The following is a 15,821-nucleotide window of genomic DNA, read 5'->3' as shown; positions in this document are numbered from 1 at the left end:
CTCAGAGTTGGGAGAGGAGCCGGGGTGGAGGCTTCAGGTGCTGAGTGCACAGACAAGAAGAATTCAAGGGAGCATCCCACGGGGAAGCAATCATTGAACTTGAGTCAAGAATATCAGAATGCCAGCCTCTCCCAGCTGCAGCATGGTGGCATGATTCAAGGGAACTAGAAATGTTTCCAGGAACTTCAGAATCCTCAGAGGTTCACTTCCAAAGGAAAGTCCCCCAAGGATGGCAAGACTCCTCCTAGCACCCTCCAGGCCTCTGATGACTCTGGGATCTCCTTCACATAGGCAGGCCCTCTGCAAGTGCAGGTATTACCCCCTCAAGTCAAAGCCACTCTTATGCCTTTCCTCCTATGAATCCCCCACAGAAGGCTTGCCCACTATAGGCTTTCATGTGTCCACTACTCACTGAGCAAAGGTCTCTTGTTTAGAATGAATATTTCTGGAGGATCTAAAGATGCACAAAGTTAATTTGAGGAGGCTTTCTTTAAACCTCTTAACAGGAGATACGGAAGAAATGGAGGCATCCTCCTAGGACACAGGCCACCTCTGTGCCTGGGGAAAGAGTGTGCAAAGAGGAATGAGGCCTAGGCCCTGCCCAAGAGGCTGGCCATGTCTTTATTAATAGGAAGTGAAGGGAGGGTGCTCAGGGCATAGGACAAGCAGAAGAGGCCTTTGGCTCAGGTGGTGCATTCTACGTCAGGCAGAGCAGCCGTAGAGATCCCTGGAGGGAGAAAGCTTGTATTGGATCTTTGAGGCAATAGGGAGCCAGCTCCTGGAGCTCTTGAGCTAGGGAGTGACATAGTCAGGTCTGTGCTTTAGGAAGACCAGTATCAAAGTAGTGTGTAGGGCAGAGTAGAGAGGAAAAGACAATTAAGAAGCTGCTTCGATAGTCCAAGTGAGAAGTGATGAGGGTAGACACTGAACTGGCATCTCAGAGAGTTAACCAGCTTCCCTTTGTCACTGTGGCCTGTGTAGACAGCCAGGGTATTGTCCCTTTGTCCCTCATACAAAGGATTTCCTTCTTCTCCCTGTGCTTTTGCTGCTGCTGAGTCTGGGTCTGCGTTTAGCTAGCCTTAACTCCCATAACTCAGGGTGCATCCTCCCCACAGACTGGATCTCAAGCTGGGGACAGTGCCTACAGTTGGAAACCTGAGTCCCCTGGGAGGAAGCAGCTCTGACCTGGAAAACAGGACCTACCTCAGCAGCTTTGCCACTCTCCAGTCCTTCCAGACCTTCCCCTGAGACCCAGGCCCCCTCCTAATCCATTCATTTTGACAAGCATTTATTAGGCACCTACTGCATGCCTTGAGCACAAAGACAAAATGGCTCTCAGGGTTCTTCCATCACTTAGAGAGTAAACAGAAGGATATTTAAGAACAGAGGTAGCAATAAGACCCAGAAAGATCTGGAAAGACTTGGGGGAGGGGGAGGCTGAGACAGGTAGCAAATGAGCTGGGTCTGGAAGAAAATTAAGGCACATAGATGGGACATGTCCCTTGTGATGTGAGAAGCAAGCTTGCCTGGAAACACAGGAAGGAAAACAGAGTAATAATTCTCAAAAAGGAAATGGGAGTCAGACTTCCTGAACTTTATATGCCAACCAGATGAGCTAGTACTTTGTCCTAGAAGTAAAAAGGACAGGTCTTGAGTGGGGGAATGACCTGGTCAGACTTGTGCTCTAGGAAAGTTGTTTTGGCAACTAAAGGGTGGCTTGATTGCACAGAAGAGAGACTAGAAACCAGGAATAAAATGAAAAGCCCATGCCAAGGAACTGACCTGGGATGGTAGCCTATGAATTTGAACACAAGAGGTGTCGGAGAGCTTATAGAAACAAGATTCTGGCAACTGATTGGATTGGGAGAGAAGGGTGATAAGTGATAGGGGACTCAAGGTTGATCCTGAAGCTGTGAGCCTCCTTTCAACCACCTGAAAGGCTGGGAAGATGGTAGTACCTTCAATAGAGATAGTGAAAAGTCCCCAGGTCTGAAGATGGAGGATCTTGCACCATGCACAGCCAGGAGGCCAGTGTCACTAGACCACAAAGTACTGGGTGAGGACAAGTAGGTATAAGAATACTGGAAGTGTTGGGGCTAGACAGGCTGTGAAAGGTTTTAAAAGCCAAACAGAGCATTTTTATTTTTTATCCTAGAGGCAATAAGGAATCGCTAGAGTTTATTGAGGTGAGGGGAATGACATGATCAGAACTACCCTTTGAGGTCAATCACTTTGGTCACTGAGTGGAGGATGGACTAGAGTGGGGAGAGACTTGAGGCAAGCAGACTCACCAGAAGCTATCACAATAGTCCAGGTGTGAGGTGATGAAGTTCTGCACCAGGATAGGAGCAGTGTCAGAGGAGAAAAAGGGGATATTGGAGAGATAACACAGAGATGAAAAGGACCAGACATACTGTAGAGGTGAAGTGGATAAGAGAAGCTGCAGAGGTGAAATGGACCAGAGATGCTGCAGAGGTGAAATGGACCAGAGAATCAGCAGCAGTGAAACTGACAGGTCTTGGCAACAGACTGAATCTGGAGGGGAGGTTTTAGGAGGAAGGATATAAGTTCCATTTTGTACATGTTGAGTTTACTACTGGACATTTAGTTTGAGATGTCTGAAAGGTAGTTGGAGATCTGAGAATGGAGGTCAGCAGAGAGTTTGGGACAGAAAAAGTAGATCTGAGAAACACTGGCATAGGGATAGATGGTAATTAAATCCACAGGAGTTGATGAAATCACCCAGGGATACCTACAGTTAGAGAACATTCTCTGGATGAGGATTCAGCAAAAGATTTACATAACAAATTACAAGGGCTTACAGAGTATTTTCCTCATGACTCCAAAAGAAAGACTTTGTAAGTCACCTTATCCCTATGTGATAGAAGAGGAAACTGAGGCCTGGAGATACCCAAGGATTTGGCCATAGTCAATCATAGTCATAATCAGGAAGAGTTAGCAGAAGAGCTCAGGCTCAAACTCAGGTCTCATACTCAAGGTCAAATGCTTTCCCTTCCAAACTATTGCTTCTAAATTTTTCATTTTATAGAGGGGGATACTGAGGCCCTAGAGAAAGAAAGAGGCTTGGCCAAGGTCATTGCTGGGACCAGAACCATACTTCCAGAAGTGTATCATTGTTCCATGAATCCTTCAGGATCTGCAGTTGGCTGCCCTCAGGCCAGACATGGGAATGGGGAGCATAGTTAGGTGCTTTAGCATGAGCCTGAGTGGCCTTCCCTGGGTTCAGGAGAGAGCAAAGACCCACAGAGGCAGAATGGCAGAGCTGGGCAGGATCTCATACATTTGCGACATCCAATGGGAAGCAATGGGGTCAAAGTCATTGCAGGAATAAGGGGGAGAGCCCAGATCCCAACCCAGCCCCAAGTCAGGTCAGGAAAAAGTGAGGCTGTGGAGCACTGGAGGCTCCCTTGTCTACAGGTGATTGAGTCCCAGTTGTGGGCTCTGCTCAGGCCAAGATAGACATAAAACCTTTACTCCCCCCACTAGGAACAAACGTGAGAAAGAGAACTCCCACATTAATTCAGACCTTGCAACGCATATGAAAGGCCGTGCCTCCCTGGCTTACTGGGCCCCAGCCCTGGTTTTACAGCAGTAGGTGCTGAGTCACCATCTCTCAGTCCAGGGAGGCCTTTCAGGGCCTCTCCATTATCAGACAGGAGAACAAAAACTGCCACATTCCTCCTTTGAGGAATGTCCAGAGATCTGCTGGGGTGACTGACCCAGGGGTGTCTTCCCTGCTCCTCCTCCTGGTCACCTGAAATATGACTGGTCATTTCCAAGGAGTTAACTTATTGCTGGCTGCTGGCTCCTAGCTCCTCTTTATTTTTTAAAGATTATTTTTTATTTTTTTAATTCCTATTAGTTTATTTTTTGTTTCCAACATTCACTTCCACAAGACTTTGAGTTCCAAATTTTCTCCCCATCTCTCCCCTCCCCACACCCCAATGTGCATTCTGGTTACCCCTTCCCCCAATGTACCCTTCTAGCATGTGCCCCTTATCTTATCCCCTTCCCTTCTATTTTCCTGTAGGGCAAGATAGAGTTCTATACCCCATTCCTTGCATAACTTATTTCTCCTAGCTCCTCTTTGAAAATGCACATACCTCTGACAGAGGTCAAATCTTAAACTATCAGTCCTTGACACCGTAGTGTGAACACTTGAGTTCTCATCCATTTATAATAGTAACTTAACTGTATGGAACATTTTATTTTTAAAATTTATTTTCAAATATTTTTTCAATTCATCTAAAAACAATTTTTAGCATTTTTTTTAAATTTTGAGTTTCCAGTTCTCTCCCTCCTCTCCTTCTCTCCCCCTCGATGAAAAGGCAAGCCATTTGATAAAGGTTATACATGTGCAGTCATGCAAAAAATATTTCTACATTTGTCATTTTGTGAAAGAAAACAGAGGCTAAAAAAAAACCCAACCCAAGAAAAAGAAAATGTGAAAAAAAATTCTGCTTCAATCTTCACTCAGAGGTAGATAGCATTTTTGTATCATGAATCTTTTGGAATTGTCTTGGATCATTGTATCACTGAGAAGAGCTGTCTATCACAGTAGATCATTGTTACAATGTTACTGTTACTGTGTACAATGTTCTCCTGGTTCTGCTCACTTCATTTTGCATCAGTTCATGTAAGCCTTTTTAAACCTAATGCTTTGGTTTGTGTCTGATTGTGAGGGGCTGAGAACTAAGACCAAGGTTGTGACATGCCTGGTCACACAGTTGGCAAGTGCAGGAGTCAGGTCTTCCTAACTGTAGGTCCAGCACTGTATCTACTACCCTAGGCTGTCTCCATCTAACTGCATCCTCTCCAAGGTGGAAGAGGATGGCCAGATGACACAATGGGATACGAATGAGCTCAAATCCTGCCTCGGACACTAACCAGCTAGGTGACTCTGGGCAAGTTACTTAAACACATTGTGCCTCAGTTTCCCCATCTGTAAAATGAAGATGATAAGAGCACCTGCCTTGCAGGATTTTTGTGAGGTTCAAAGGAGACCTTCACTCATGATGGAAATTCTGGCTCTTCTCATTAATGACTGCCTATTTTCACGTGGTCCTTCCTCCCTCCAGTTCCTGCCCAGAAAGACATTCATTCTCTCTGGGATAGATCAGGGGAACCTAGCTCTTTGGGGGAAAGGGCCCTCCACAGATCTCAGACAGACAAGCTTCCCCAATGTCCAGACCAGTGACCTTGAAATCTATTTGTCATGGCTGGAGTGAACCTCAAGGCAGGCAGTCAGCTTCAAAGGGGGCAAGACCTTGCAAGAAAACCATCCGTCCCTGAGTCTGTGTGTGTCCCATGCGTTCTCCCACAGTCCTGGAGCTGGGGAGAGGGCCGAGGAAGAGGCTGTCCCTGAATCCTGGGGTCCTTTGTTCCCAGAAGTGGCCTCCTATGCCCTGGGAGTGTCCCTGGCATCTCGGGAATGCCTCGCTCATGGTGCTCACCTGACTGTCCATGACTGATCCAAATCTGCTTTCCTTAGATGGTGCAAGGCCTGCTGGTTGGGCGGCTGACTGAATGGTATTCCGAGGGCACCTTGCTCCGCGCCAGCATCTTTGCCTTCTGCTCTGTGGGCCTGGCTATGGTGAGACTCATCCTTCCCCTGCTCCCTCCTTCCTGTGCACCCATCCTTCCCTGGGCTCCTCACTCATCCACTCACTCATTCCATTAGCCATTTGCTCATTCATTCATCATTTTATTCATTCACTCATTCACATCCTCATTCACTTATTTACTGACTTATTGCCTTGATTCCTCATTCATTCATTCCATATTCTTTCACTAGTCAGAAATGCATAAATTTGCATTTATAAGAACATAGAGCATGCAGGACCTTCTCGCTTTCTAGGATTCTGAGCTGGAAGGAACCTCATGGAGGCCTAGTCCAGCCCCCTCTGCAGACAGAGACAGAAATGGAGGCAGCCCAGAAAGTCTGAAGGGGCCGGCCTGGGTTCCCACAGCTAGTTAATGGTGGAGCTGACATCCAGCTCTGGCTTAGGATACAAACGTCAGCCCTGAAAGGCAGCCTGGAGATCATCCAGTTTAAACCCTCATTTTACAGACTGAAGGGACACAGGGTCAGCAGCAGAGCTGGGGCTGGGAGCCAGCTCTCCAGCCCACCAGAAGCACTGCCTCCTCCTTTGGCTGTTGCCAAGGCCAGGAGCACGAGGCCTAATCAGGGAGTTCAAGGGGAAGGATGCAGCAGCATCCTCCCAGCAATGGCTTCTGCCCAGCTGATGCGTCAGATGAGAGGCCAGGACCAGGGTCAGGGGCTCCCTGGGGACACAGAGCCAGCAGCTCTGGCAGTGCCCAAGGGGTGGGAACAGTCACCCACAGGCCAGGCCAGACTGGGCCTCCCCAGTGTCTTCCTCTTTCTTCCTGCCCACAGGCAGTGAAGGCTGTGAGGACCCACATGAAGTGAAAGCTAGGAGGGATTCAGATACTCTCAGAGCCACTTGGATTCTCCCAACGCTGGCAGAATTCCAGGCTGGACTAGTCAGGCCAGAGAAAGGGAGGAAGTGGGTTCCTGATGACTGCCCGTGGTATATTCTTGCCAGCCTCATCACCCCTCCACCAGCCTCCCAGAGGGACACACACATTCTCTCCTACACACACGTACTCATAGGCATTCACATTCACACATACACACACATACACACACACGCATACACACACACACTCACACACATACACACACACGCATACACACACACACTCACACACACACACTCACACACACACTCGCACACATGCACATTCACACACACACTCGCACACACATGCTCATACACACACTCGCACACACTCACACACACTCGTACACACACACACTCATACACACACTTGCACACACTCACACACACGCATATGTTCATGCACACACACACTCACACACACACTCACACACATACTCACACACACACATATGTTCATGCACACACACTAGCATACAGCTCTCACCGCCACAGACTTGGCTTGGGGGTGGGAGCCCCTCCCCTGGCCTGGGAGGGTCCTGCTGGTGTCTGAGAGGCTCCTCCCTCCCACAGGTCCTGATGACCAACGTCTTACACTTCTGCCTCATCGTCCCTGGCTTTGTGTTCAGCCTTTGCATCATGAACATCATCACAGACAGCATACTCACCAAGTCAGTGCCCCCCTCAGACACAGGTAAGAGGGAGCAGGTCGCCCCTCCCCCCAGGCACAGTCCCAGCTCCCAGCACAGGGTGAGGGCCCTGTGGGTGTGTGGGAGAGGCGAGTATAACCTTGCCAGCCACAGGAGTGCCCTGGGAAGCTGCTGGCTCCCAGGGCCGCCCCACGGCTGAGCCTAGTTTGTCTGGTGCCCTCCATTCTCCCCGAACCCTCTTTCCCACCATCTATCGCTCCCCACCCTCCCCTCCAGATAAACTTCCCAGTGTGAAAAGATGAGGCAAGGTTGGGCTAAGGAGACTCAACGGACAAGAAAAGAGATATCATGGCTATCCCTCTCTCCTAGGAGACAGGCAGCCAGCCAGGCAGCCTCAGGGAGGGGAGCATCCTAAAGGGGAAGCTAGCCTACTTGGACCAGCTTGAGATGGCTTTGATCCAGGGGCTGGATGGAGGCGTGGGGTCAAAGTAGTGCCTAGGGATAATCAATCTGGTACTAAAGGCAGAGAGAATAATTAGGCAGCTTTTGTAATACTCTAGGGCTGATCAATAGATAGTGAGGGCCCAAGTGAGAGTAGAGGAAGAGAGGGGGAAGAATCACCCTTCCTCTTTCCATATGCATCCCCTGAGAGGCAGAGTAGCTCAGTGGTTGGAGTCACTCTACGTCTGGACCAGTTTCTTGCTGACTGGGACTCTCTGTCTCAGCTTTCCCTTCTGGCCAATGGGATGAAAGCTGTTAGGCCAGCATGGAGCCCTTCCCCAAGGGGTAGCTCCGCAGGGGAGGCTCCACTCTACCCCATCCCACCTCATCCCATCCTCCCTGCACAGCTGTAGAGAATCTTGGAATGTTCTTTTCTCTGGGAGGGGCAGTCTGAGGAGAGGCCAGGCCCCAGCCTCAGAGTCCATTGGTTTCCAGCTCTCACCATCTTCATTCACCCATTTGGTCAACAAGCAGTAAGCACCTACTATTTGCATAAATCCATTCTGGTCAGTGAGACTGCGGCAGAATTGAGATCAAACCTGTCCCATCTCTGACCTAGGGAGCTCATGATCTCAGTGAGGGAATAAGGAACAAACTCGGGGTATTGGGTGCAAAACAGAATGATCCACGCCTCAGAGAGGGGCCAGTACTGAACTGTGTGAGGGCCTCAGCAAAAATCATTCCCCACAAGTATTTCCAGAGAAGGTGGCATTCGAACTAAGTATTAAAGGATTAGTGGGAATTCAATAGGCAAAAAGGGTAAGGAAGAGTGTTCCTAGTGTTGGGCACAGCCTAAGCAAAGACCCGGAGGTGGACAGGCATGGGGAATATTCAGGGACAGGCAGTCATCCAGTTTGACTGGCCCATAGAGGTGAGTGATAAGACACAGGGCAAGATGGTTCTGAGTTGTATTGTGTTCTGAACTGAGTTGTGAGTTTCATTTAGGAAGTCTCAGGGAACCACTGAAGACTTGTTAGGGATTCTCATTCAGGTGCAGGGTAGACCAGAGAGGTCTCATGGGCCTGCCTAACTCAGGGATTCAGGTGCTTTGTGTCTCTTGCCATCTATACCTCATTGTGCACATAGTAGGGGCTCAGCCAGTGGCATTGAGTGCCTGTACAAGCAGCCCATGGTCCAGGTAAAGTGCTTGCCAGGCCTTGGGGCAATGAGCATGCCTGACAAGGGCCCTGAAGACTGAGGGAGTGGTGGGTGCTCCATCATAGAACCAGCGTGGATAGACGGAGAAAGACTCAGGAAGTCCCAGCACTGGTCTTGGTGAGTGTGTCTGAAGGTTCGATGGCTGTGCTCCTCCTAACCTCTCCAGAATTCCAGGCCACCTGGAAAGCTGAGACCCTGTTTAGTTCCCCAGGGACAGTGCTGGCCCCCAGGAAATGGTTCTGGGGCCCAGGGGTAGGACCGCCCAGGAGCGGGGGAGGGAACACTAAGCGAGCTGTCAGAGAGCCAGGCCACAGCTCAAAGGCTCTTTGTGAGGAGTCAGAAGACAGCTTCCTGTCTTGCAAAGGCTCCAGCCTCCATCCCTCCCCTGAGGGGACAGGGACAGATTCGAAGGCAGGCCCCACCTTCCCTCCTGCTGGGGCTGAGCCTCTGGTTAAGGGGACTGAGTCTGGAAGGGGCTCTGGGTCTAAAGACCAGCCTCTCTGCTTACTGGCTGTGAGACCTGGGGCCTGTGCTTTCCCTCTCAGGTGGTCATCAAAGTTCCCTCCCCCTCTCCCTTGACCCCTTGAGCTTACTAAGACCCTGGGTGTGAGAGATAGGCAGAAGGCAGCCTGGTCTGGGGGCTGAGAGGATAGGTAAGGGTGGGCCAGGCCAACAGCTGAAAACTGTGGGTCAGCCCTCTACCCCATCTGCAGATGGCACCTTGGAGCGCTACCTCTGTGTTCAGCCACTCCAGTGCGAATGGAAAAGGAACAGACTTGGTCCCATCAGCCTCTGGAGAGCTCAGTCACCGAGAAAACAGGGCTTACCCCAGGAGGCAGGGAGAGCTCACCCCTCCTCCCCTGTTGGAATGAGCAGTGAGGCCAGAGGAGGGACATCCTGCCATGGGAAGATGAATGTGGGTGGGGCAGAACAGAGGAGGCTTCTTAATGGAGGTGAAATTCCCATCAGGCCTCAAAGGATTGGATGGCTAGGCTGTGGACAGCAGCGCGAGCCATGGTGTGGAGGTAGCAAGGAGTCTGGTGCGCAGAGAGCCAGGGACCTGAATCACAGACTAGACTTCGTCTTTGGGCACTTAGGGCCTCCAAGGGGAGGAGGGTCCCTTGTCCAGAGTGGGCATCTTGAGGAAAGCAGGTGGAGAGAAGTACGGGGAGCTGAGGTCTGGGGAGGCTCCTTTTGGGCTCCACACTGGCCCACTGTCCTTTTCCTTCAGAAAGCATCAGCTCATGGGTTCCCAGAGCCGGGGCAGATGGCTCCAGCTGATTGCTCTCAGGATCTAGAGCAGCAACTGTTTGCAAGTGGTGTGGGCGTCTTCCAAGGAGAAAGGCAGCTATTAAAATACCTGCCACCCATTTTTGATCCTGGGTGGCTCTCTGGCAGCCAGGGCAGGGCAGCTCTACCCACAGCCCAGGCTTACAGTAAGTGGGCCCTGCCCAGGGCCAGGCTTCTCCCCCAGTGCCCCTCACCCAAGGCACAGTGGTGGCATCTGGGAGGGGCAGAGGGACATGAAGGTGTCCCTGCCTTGGCCCTGACTAGTCAGACTGCCTGGAAGAGATGCCTGGCCCCACAGAATCACAGCAAGTTTGAGCTAAGAATGCAGCCCCCTCATCTTACAGATGTGGAAACTGAGGCTCAGAGAAGAAAAGTGAGGTAAAAATCAGTGGTGGGAACAAGATTGCAAAGCTGGTCTCCTCCTAAGCCAAGGACTCTTCCTGTTGCCGTCTTTCCACTTGGTCTAGACCCTACCCCACCCCCAGGACCCTGACTCTGGTCCGTAGAGTCCAGGACATCCCCTTTGTCTGAATGATCTCTTGGCCCTGACCCCATCATGACCAGGTCCCAGGGTCTCTCTGGGTTCTGTGGCTGGACAGTGAGAGTCCAGCCTCTGACATCTGGCCCCAGGCCAGGAGGAAGATGTTCCTCCTCATCTCTCCCTAGCAAAAGCCTTTTCACCCTTCAAGGTTCCATTTAGTTGTCTCCTCTGGGAAGTCAGCCAGGATTTCTCCTTCCTCAGATACTCTCTGGTCTCCATTCCTAGCCAATGCCAGAAGCATGTGTTAAGTATTTACAAGGTCCCCTGCTAGGGGATACTGATGCTAAAACAAAACAGCCCCCCTCCTTGTACTCATCACCCTCTGCAGTGAGCATTCTCTGTATTCATGAGGTAATTATACACATACACACACACACACACACACACACACACACACACACACACACACACACACACACACTATAAAGCCAGAAGCTAGGCTGATTTTTCATCTTGTGTCTCTAGGGCTGAGGACAGGGGGCCCTAGATAATTATTCAAAGTGTCTTGGTCAAAGAGAGGGCAGACACCTCCCAAGAGGCCAGGACCTTTCTTTCACTACCTTTCACCCCCTCCTGCCACAAGAAGCCCAGAGGGAATTTTACAGGACCTGCTGGGAAGCCTGAACCAGCCCTGGTCCAGCAGTTCTCTCCTTGGGAGGCTCATTCTTCCTACTTGTCTATGTCTCTCCCACAATGTTGGCGCTGCTTCCCAGCAAATAACCTGAGAACAGCTGTTTACCCAGCCCCCACCCCTAGGGCCTCAGAAGTGGCCTAGGTGCTCCCCCATCATGCAGACAAAGGGGAAGTCCTGGACTCTATGGACCAGAGTCAGGGTCCTGGGGGTGGGGTAGGGTCTAGACCAAGTGGAAAGACGGCAACAGGAAGAGTCCTTGGCTTAGGAGGAGAGCAGCTTTGCTTGTTCCCACCACTGATTTTTACCTCGCTTTTCTTCTTTGAGCATTTGGGCTACAACCAGTCACAGAGATGAGATGGTCATCATACCCTGATCTGGGCTAGAAAAGACCCCAGGGCTCACCAAGTCCAACGGGTGAGGAGATGATTGTCCAGAGAAGGAAAGGCACTGAGCCAAGGTCACACAGCCAGTAAAGGGCAGATCCAGAATTCCAACACTTCCTACAACTCCAAGGCTCTCCTTTCCTCCACTGGCTTCCTGCCTTTGTGGGTGGAAGGGAGCTCTCTACTCCCCACAAACCAATGATCCTCAGAGCCCAGAAGCAGGTGCTAATATCTGACCACTGGCTGATGTGCAACAGTATCCCAAAGCGTGGCCTGGTCCAACCTGACCAACAGAAGCCAGGAAGGGAAGGAAGGAAGGCTCCATGAGCCTCAGGGTGCTAGGAATTGGGGTCTTCCTCCCAGACAGTAAGTTCCTGGAGGTCAAGGGCTTCAGGGTGCCCCAGAGCAGATTCATTTTCACCGACACTGAGGCTGACAGTCCTGCCCAAAGCTTGAGTCAGAGATGAGGATTATTGAGGTCACGGAGGGCCACAGAAGCCAGATTCTGAGATGGGGCAATGGGCTGATTCACAGACCCTGGCAAGCCCTAGCTCTATCTCCCAGCAGAAGTCTGTGTCCTGCTGCCAAGGACCCCTGCCTCCAATGGGTCAAGCCCAGCACACAACCTGCCTGGCCATAGGAAGCGCAGCTAGTCCCTACCAGCAGCTGATACCATGTTCCTGCAAAGCCTCATGGGAGCAAGGAGCTCTGGAAGGTTCTGCCCAATCCTCCCAAGCTGGGCAGGCTCAGAGGAGGGGTCTGGTGACAGACTGTGCAGAGTGAGCAGACATTTATCTGACCACTCAGGCTTTTGGTGTGCTGGGAGTGCCCCCGAGAGAAAGCACAGGGCCCTGCCTTCAATAAGCTTATAGCTTAATGGGAATGGATGTCAGAGGCTGCATATTGTAGGGAACAGAGCTCTAGACTTGGAGTCAGGAAGACCGGAGTTTGAATCCCACCTCACACACTCCCTGAACCTCAGTTTCCCCAGTTATAAAATGGAACCAAAAATAGCACCCAATCCAATAGGTGTTTAATAAGAAATGTCCATTGCTTGATCCCACTGCTTTACAAGCCTGCATTTGCAAATGTCAGCTATGAGAATGAGAAATAGGAGGCACACTCTTCAGGGGCTGTGACAGGTCAGACTCGTCCAGGAGAAGGCTGACTTTGGGTGGTGCTTTGAAGGACAGAAGGGAGTGGGGAGGGTCTGGGCAGGAGGCTCAGTGCTATAATAGTCCTGGGGCAACTTGACTTAGAATGTCTGTTGTCTGGGGACCAACCTAGATGAGGCCAAGGTGTGGACGGGCTAGATGTGGCAGGGGGTACTGGTGCCACAACTCTAGTAGAGGGAAGATGCCCAGGACGGACACACAATCCAGGGCCTGCAAGCCTCTGGCCCTGACCTCCAGCCTGGCCAGGAGCTCTTGGGCTGCCCAGGCTGAGATGCCCTTTCCCTGCCAAGAACTTCCCAGGAAACTCAGGTGCTTGCCCTCCCAGGAAAGGAGCACACTGTCTGCTGGGGACAGTGTGCTGGCTCTACACTTCAATAACACCATTTTTGGCTAGCAAGCAGCAGAATAATTGTTCCTCGGAGGGCTGAGTCACAGTGCCAGTGATCTTTGTCCCTGTCTCCCTGGCACACTGTGGCCCAGGAGCTGGAGGCAGCAGGAAACCCCTGTGGGCTTGGTGTCCTGGCACCTGGTGTATCCAAGGCCTGTCTGCTGGGCCACCCCTGAGAGCAGACTTTGTCCTTAGCACACAGCTTCTTGCCAAGCACTGGGGCCTCACCACCTCCTGGGAGATCCATTGAAGGCTATGATGATTATTCTTCTCTTAGAAAAGAGGGAAAAACTGAAGCTGGTGGAGGAGAATGACTGATCCAGGGTCACCTGGGTCTGTCAGAGGTCCTTCCTTACTCTGGGTCCAGCCCAGAGGCTCTCTGTGCCACCAAGCTTGTCTGACATCACCTCACCCTCTTCACCAGAGCTAACATGTAGGATCTGACAATCAATGAACAAGGATTGATTACTCACTGACTATATGCATTGACTTATTTAATTCTAATCACAGCCTGGGAGGTTAGAGCTATTATCATCCCCATTTAATAGATGGGTAAACCAAGGCTGGTTGCACTACTACATGTCTGAGGTAGTATTCATGATGCCCTGACCAGTACAAACTCTGAGTAAAGAGAAGTACTGCAGCTACCCTCAGCTGTGTCCAGGCCCCAGGGCCTGAAGTCCACAGAGGGCTCTGTGTGATAGGAAAAAGCACCTGGGCAAATAGGGCAGAGGAATGGAAATGGAGCCCCCAGAGGGGAGGCAATCCAGGCAGATTGCATGGAGGAGATGGGGCCTGAACAGGGCTTTGCATGTGAGGACAAAAGGGCTAACCCTTTTGGGTTATCCCATGTTCCCTCCACTCAGTGGGCAGACAGTTGAGTCTCCACAGAGATGCTTGGGGGGATAGTCCTCAATTTCTGAAGGCATCAGGGCACTTCCTGCTCATCTCTCCCTCTGGGACCTTGGGAAGGTCATTTCCCCTTCCCTGTGCCTCAGTTTCCTCCCCTGTAGAGTGAGGGGTTTGGATTAGCTCTCCTTTAAGGTTCTACCCAGCTCTGAGTTAGGGGTTCTCATCTCCCCCCAGAGAATAAAGCCATGGTCAGGGAAGGTCCCTGACCACTGTGCCTGATGACTGTTCTCTCTCCCTTGGCCTCCAGGTGCCATGTTGGGCATCTGTGCTTCTGTCCAGCCTCTGACTCGGACCATCGGTCCCACCATCGGTGGCCTCCTGTATGAGAGATTCGGAGTCGCTGCCTTTGGCTACCTACAGTGTGCTGTCAACTCTCTCCTGTTCTTGTATCTGTGCAAGAAGAGTATTCCCCAGAAAGTCAAAAAAGCACCGTGACCTTCACCCTAAAGATTAACTTCCTGGTAATAAAGGCCTTGGGCCCTCCTCCTCCTCCTCCTCCTCCTGTTCTTTCTCTCCTTCTCCAAGCAAGCTATCCATTCTGCCCTGGGGGGCCTAGACTCAGGCCAAGGAAACAGAAGGTCCCGCAGCTGGAAAGGCTTGAAGGGACCATCCTCAAGCATGCTCTGTGAACCATAGTCATCAGGGGGGCTTCCTGGAGAAGGCAGGCTGGAGCAGAGTCCCGGGAATTTTATTCAATCACCACACACTGGTTAAGCTCCTACTATGTGCTCTGTACTAGGGTAGAAAATATAAAAAGTGACACCGTCTTTGTCCTCAAGAAGATTCAAGTCTACGGAAGGGAGAAGGGACCTGACATGCAGACAGATGTGTAGGAACAGGGTAGAGTCTGAGGGGTCTACAAAGCATCTGGGTTGGGCCCTGAAGACTTTAATAGATAGGAGTAGGGATAGAATGCATTTTGAAGTATGGAGACTGGACAAAGGCATGGAGGTGGGAAAGGGCAGGCCAAGAACAGGAGACAAGAGCAGTGCAGCTTGACTAGAATGCAGAGAACATGAAGGGAAGGGTGAGACAAGTCAGGATGCAGGGATTTCAAACAAACAATGCAAGGCATTGAGTGCCAGGCCAGGAGGTCTGCTTTCATCGTTAGCCAATATGGGCTAACAGAAGTCTTTGGATCCAGAAGCAGCAGTCAGAACATTAGATAGATGGCTCAGATGACCATGATGAGAGAGAGAGAGACAGGGAGAAGGTAAGAGAGATGGAGGCAAGAAGGCCAGTTAAGAGGCTGGAGAAGAAGGGTGGGGGGAGGGGAGGGGAGGGACTGCATCAGAGAGTCCCTGAAAGAGACCAGAATTACCCAGAGAAGGTACACTGATCGCCATGCTCTGGGCTCCTTCCCTCCTGTTCGAGGTGTGAAACCCCACTTCCCCAAACAAGCAAATTTAAGAAGCCACAGAGTCTTCCTCATCCTTTCTTTTCTAGATCAGAACATGAGCCCCAGTGAGGAGGAAAGTCGAGTTACTGAGCATTAAGCACCTACTCTGTGCCTGGCACTGTGCTGAGGTCACACGGTTACTTAGTGAAGCCCAGATTAGAACCCACGTCTCCTGACTACCCCCATGATATTTTTCCTAACCATGCCCTCTCCCACTTCCCTATGGGCCTGAGGAAATAAGGGCTTGAGTCAGGTGGGAGTAGGCAGGGATGCTGCAGAGCTAATGG

General features: G+C 51.0%; 1 protein-coding gene across 1 annotated transcript in view; it reads left to right on the top strand.

Moving 5' to 3' along the window:
- SLC67A1 (solute carrier family 67 member 1) overlaps positions 1-14,627 on the top strand; it is a 75,551-nt gene extending 60,924 nt beyond the window's left edge. The window contains exons 9-11 of the mRNA XM_072639469.1: positions 5,513-5,614; positions 7,077-7,197; positions 14,383-14,627. Of these exons, the coding sequence (XP_072495570.1) occupies positions 5,513-5,614; positions 7,077-7,197; positions 14,383-14,570 (411 nt within the window). The 3' untranslated portion in view covers positions 14,571-14,627. The remainder of the gene's footprint in view (positions 1-5,512; positions 5,615-7,076; positions 7,198-14,382) is intronic.
- The last annotated feature ends 1,194 nt before the right edge of the window (positions 14,628-15,821 follow it).

The sequence above is a fragment of the Notamacropus eugenii genome, chromosome 2 (genome assembly GCF_028372415.1).
Source record: "Notamacropus eugenii isolate mMacEug1 chromosome 2, mMacEug1.pri_v2, whole genome shotgun sequence".
NCBI lineage: Eukaryota > Metazoa > Chordata > Mammalia > Diprotodontia > Macropodidae > Notamacropus > Notamacropus eugenii.
This window is presented reverse-complemented; position numbering and strand designations above follow the sequence as displayed.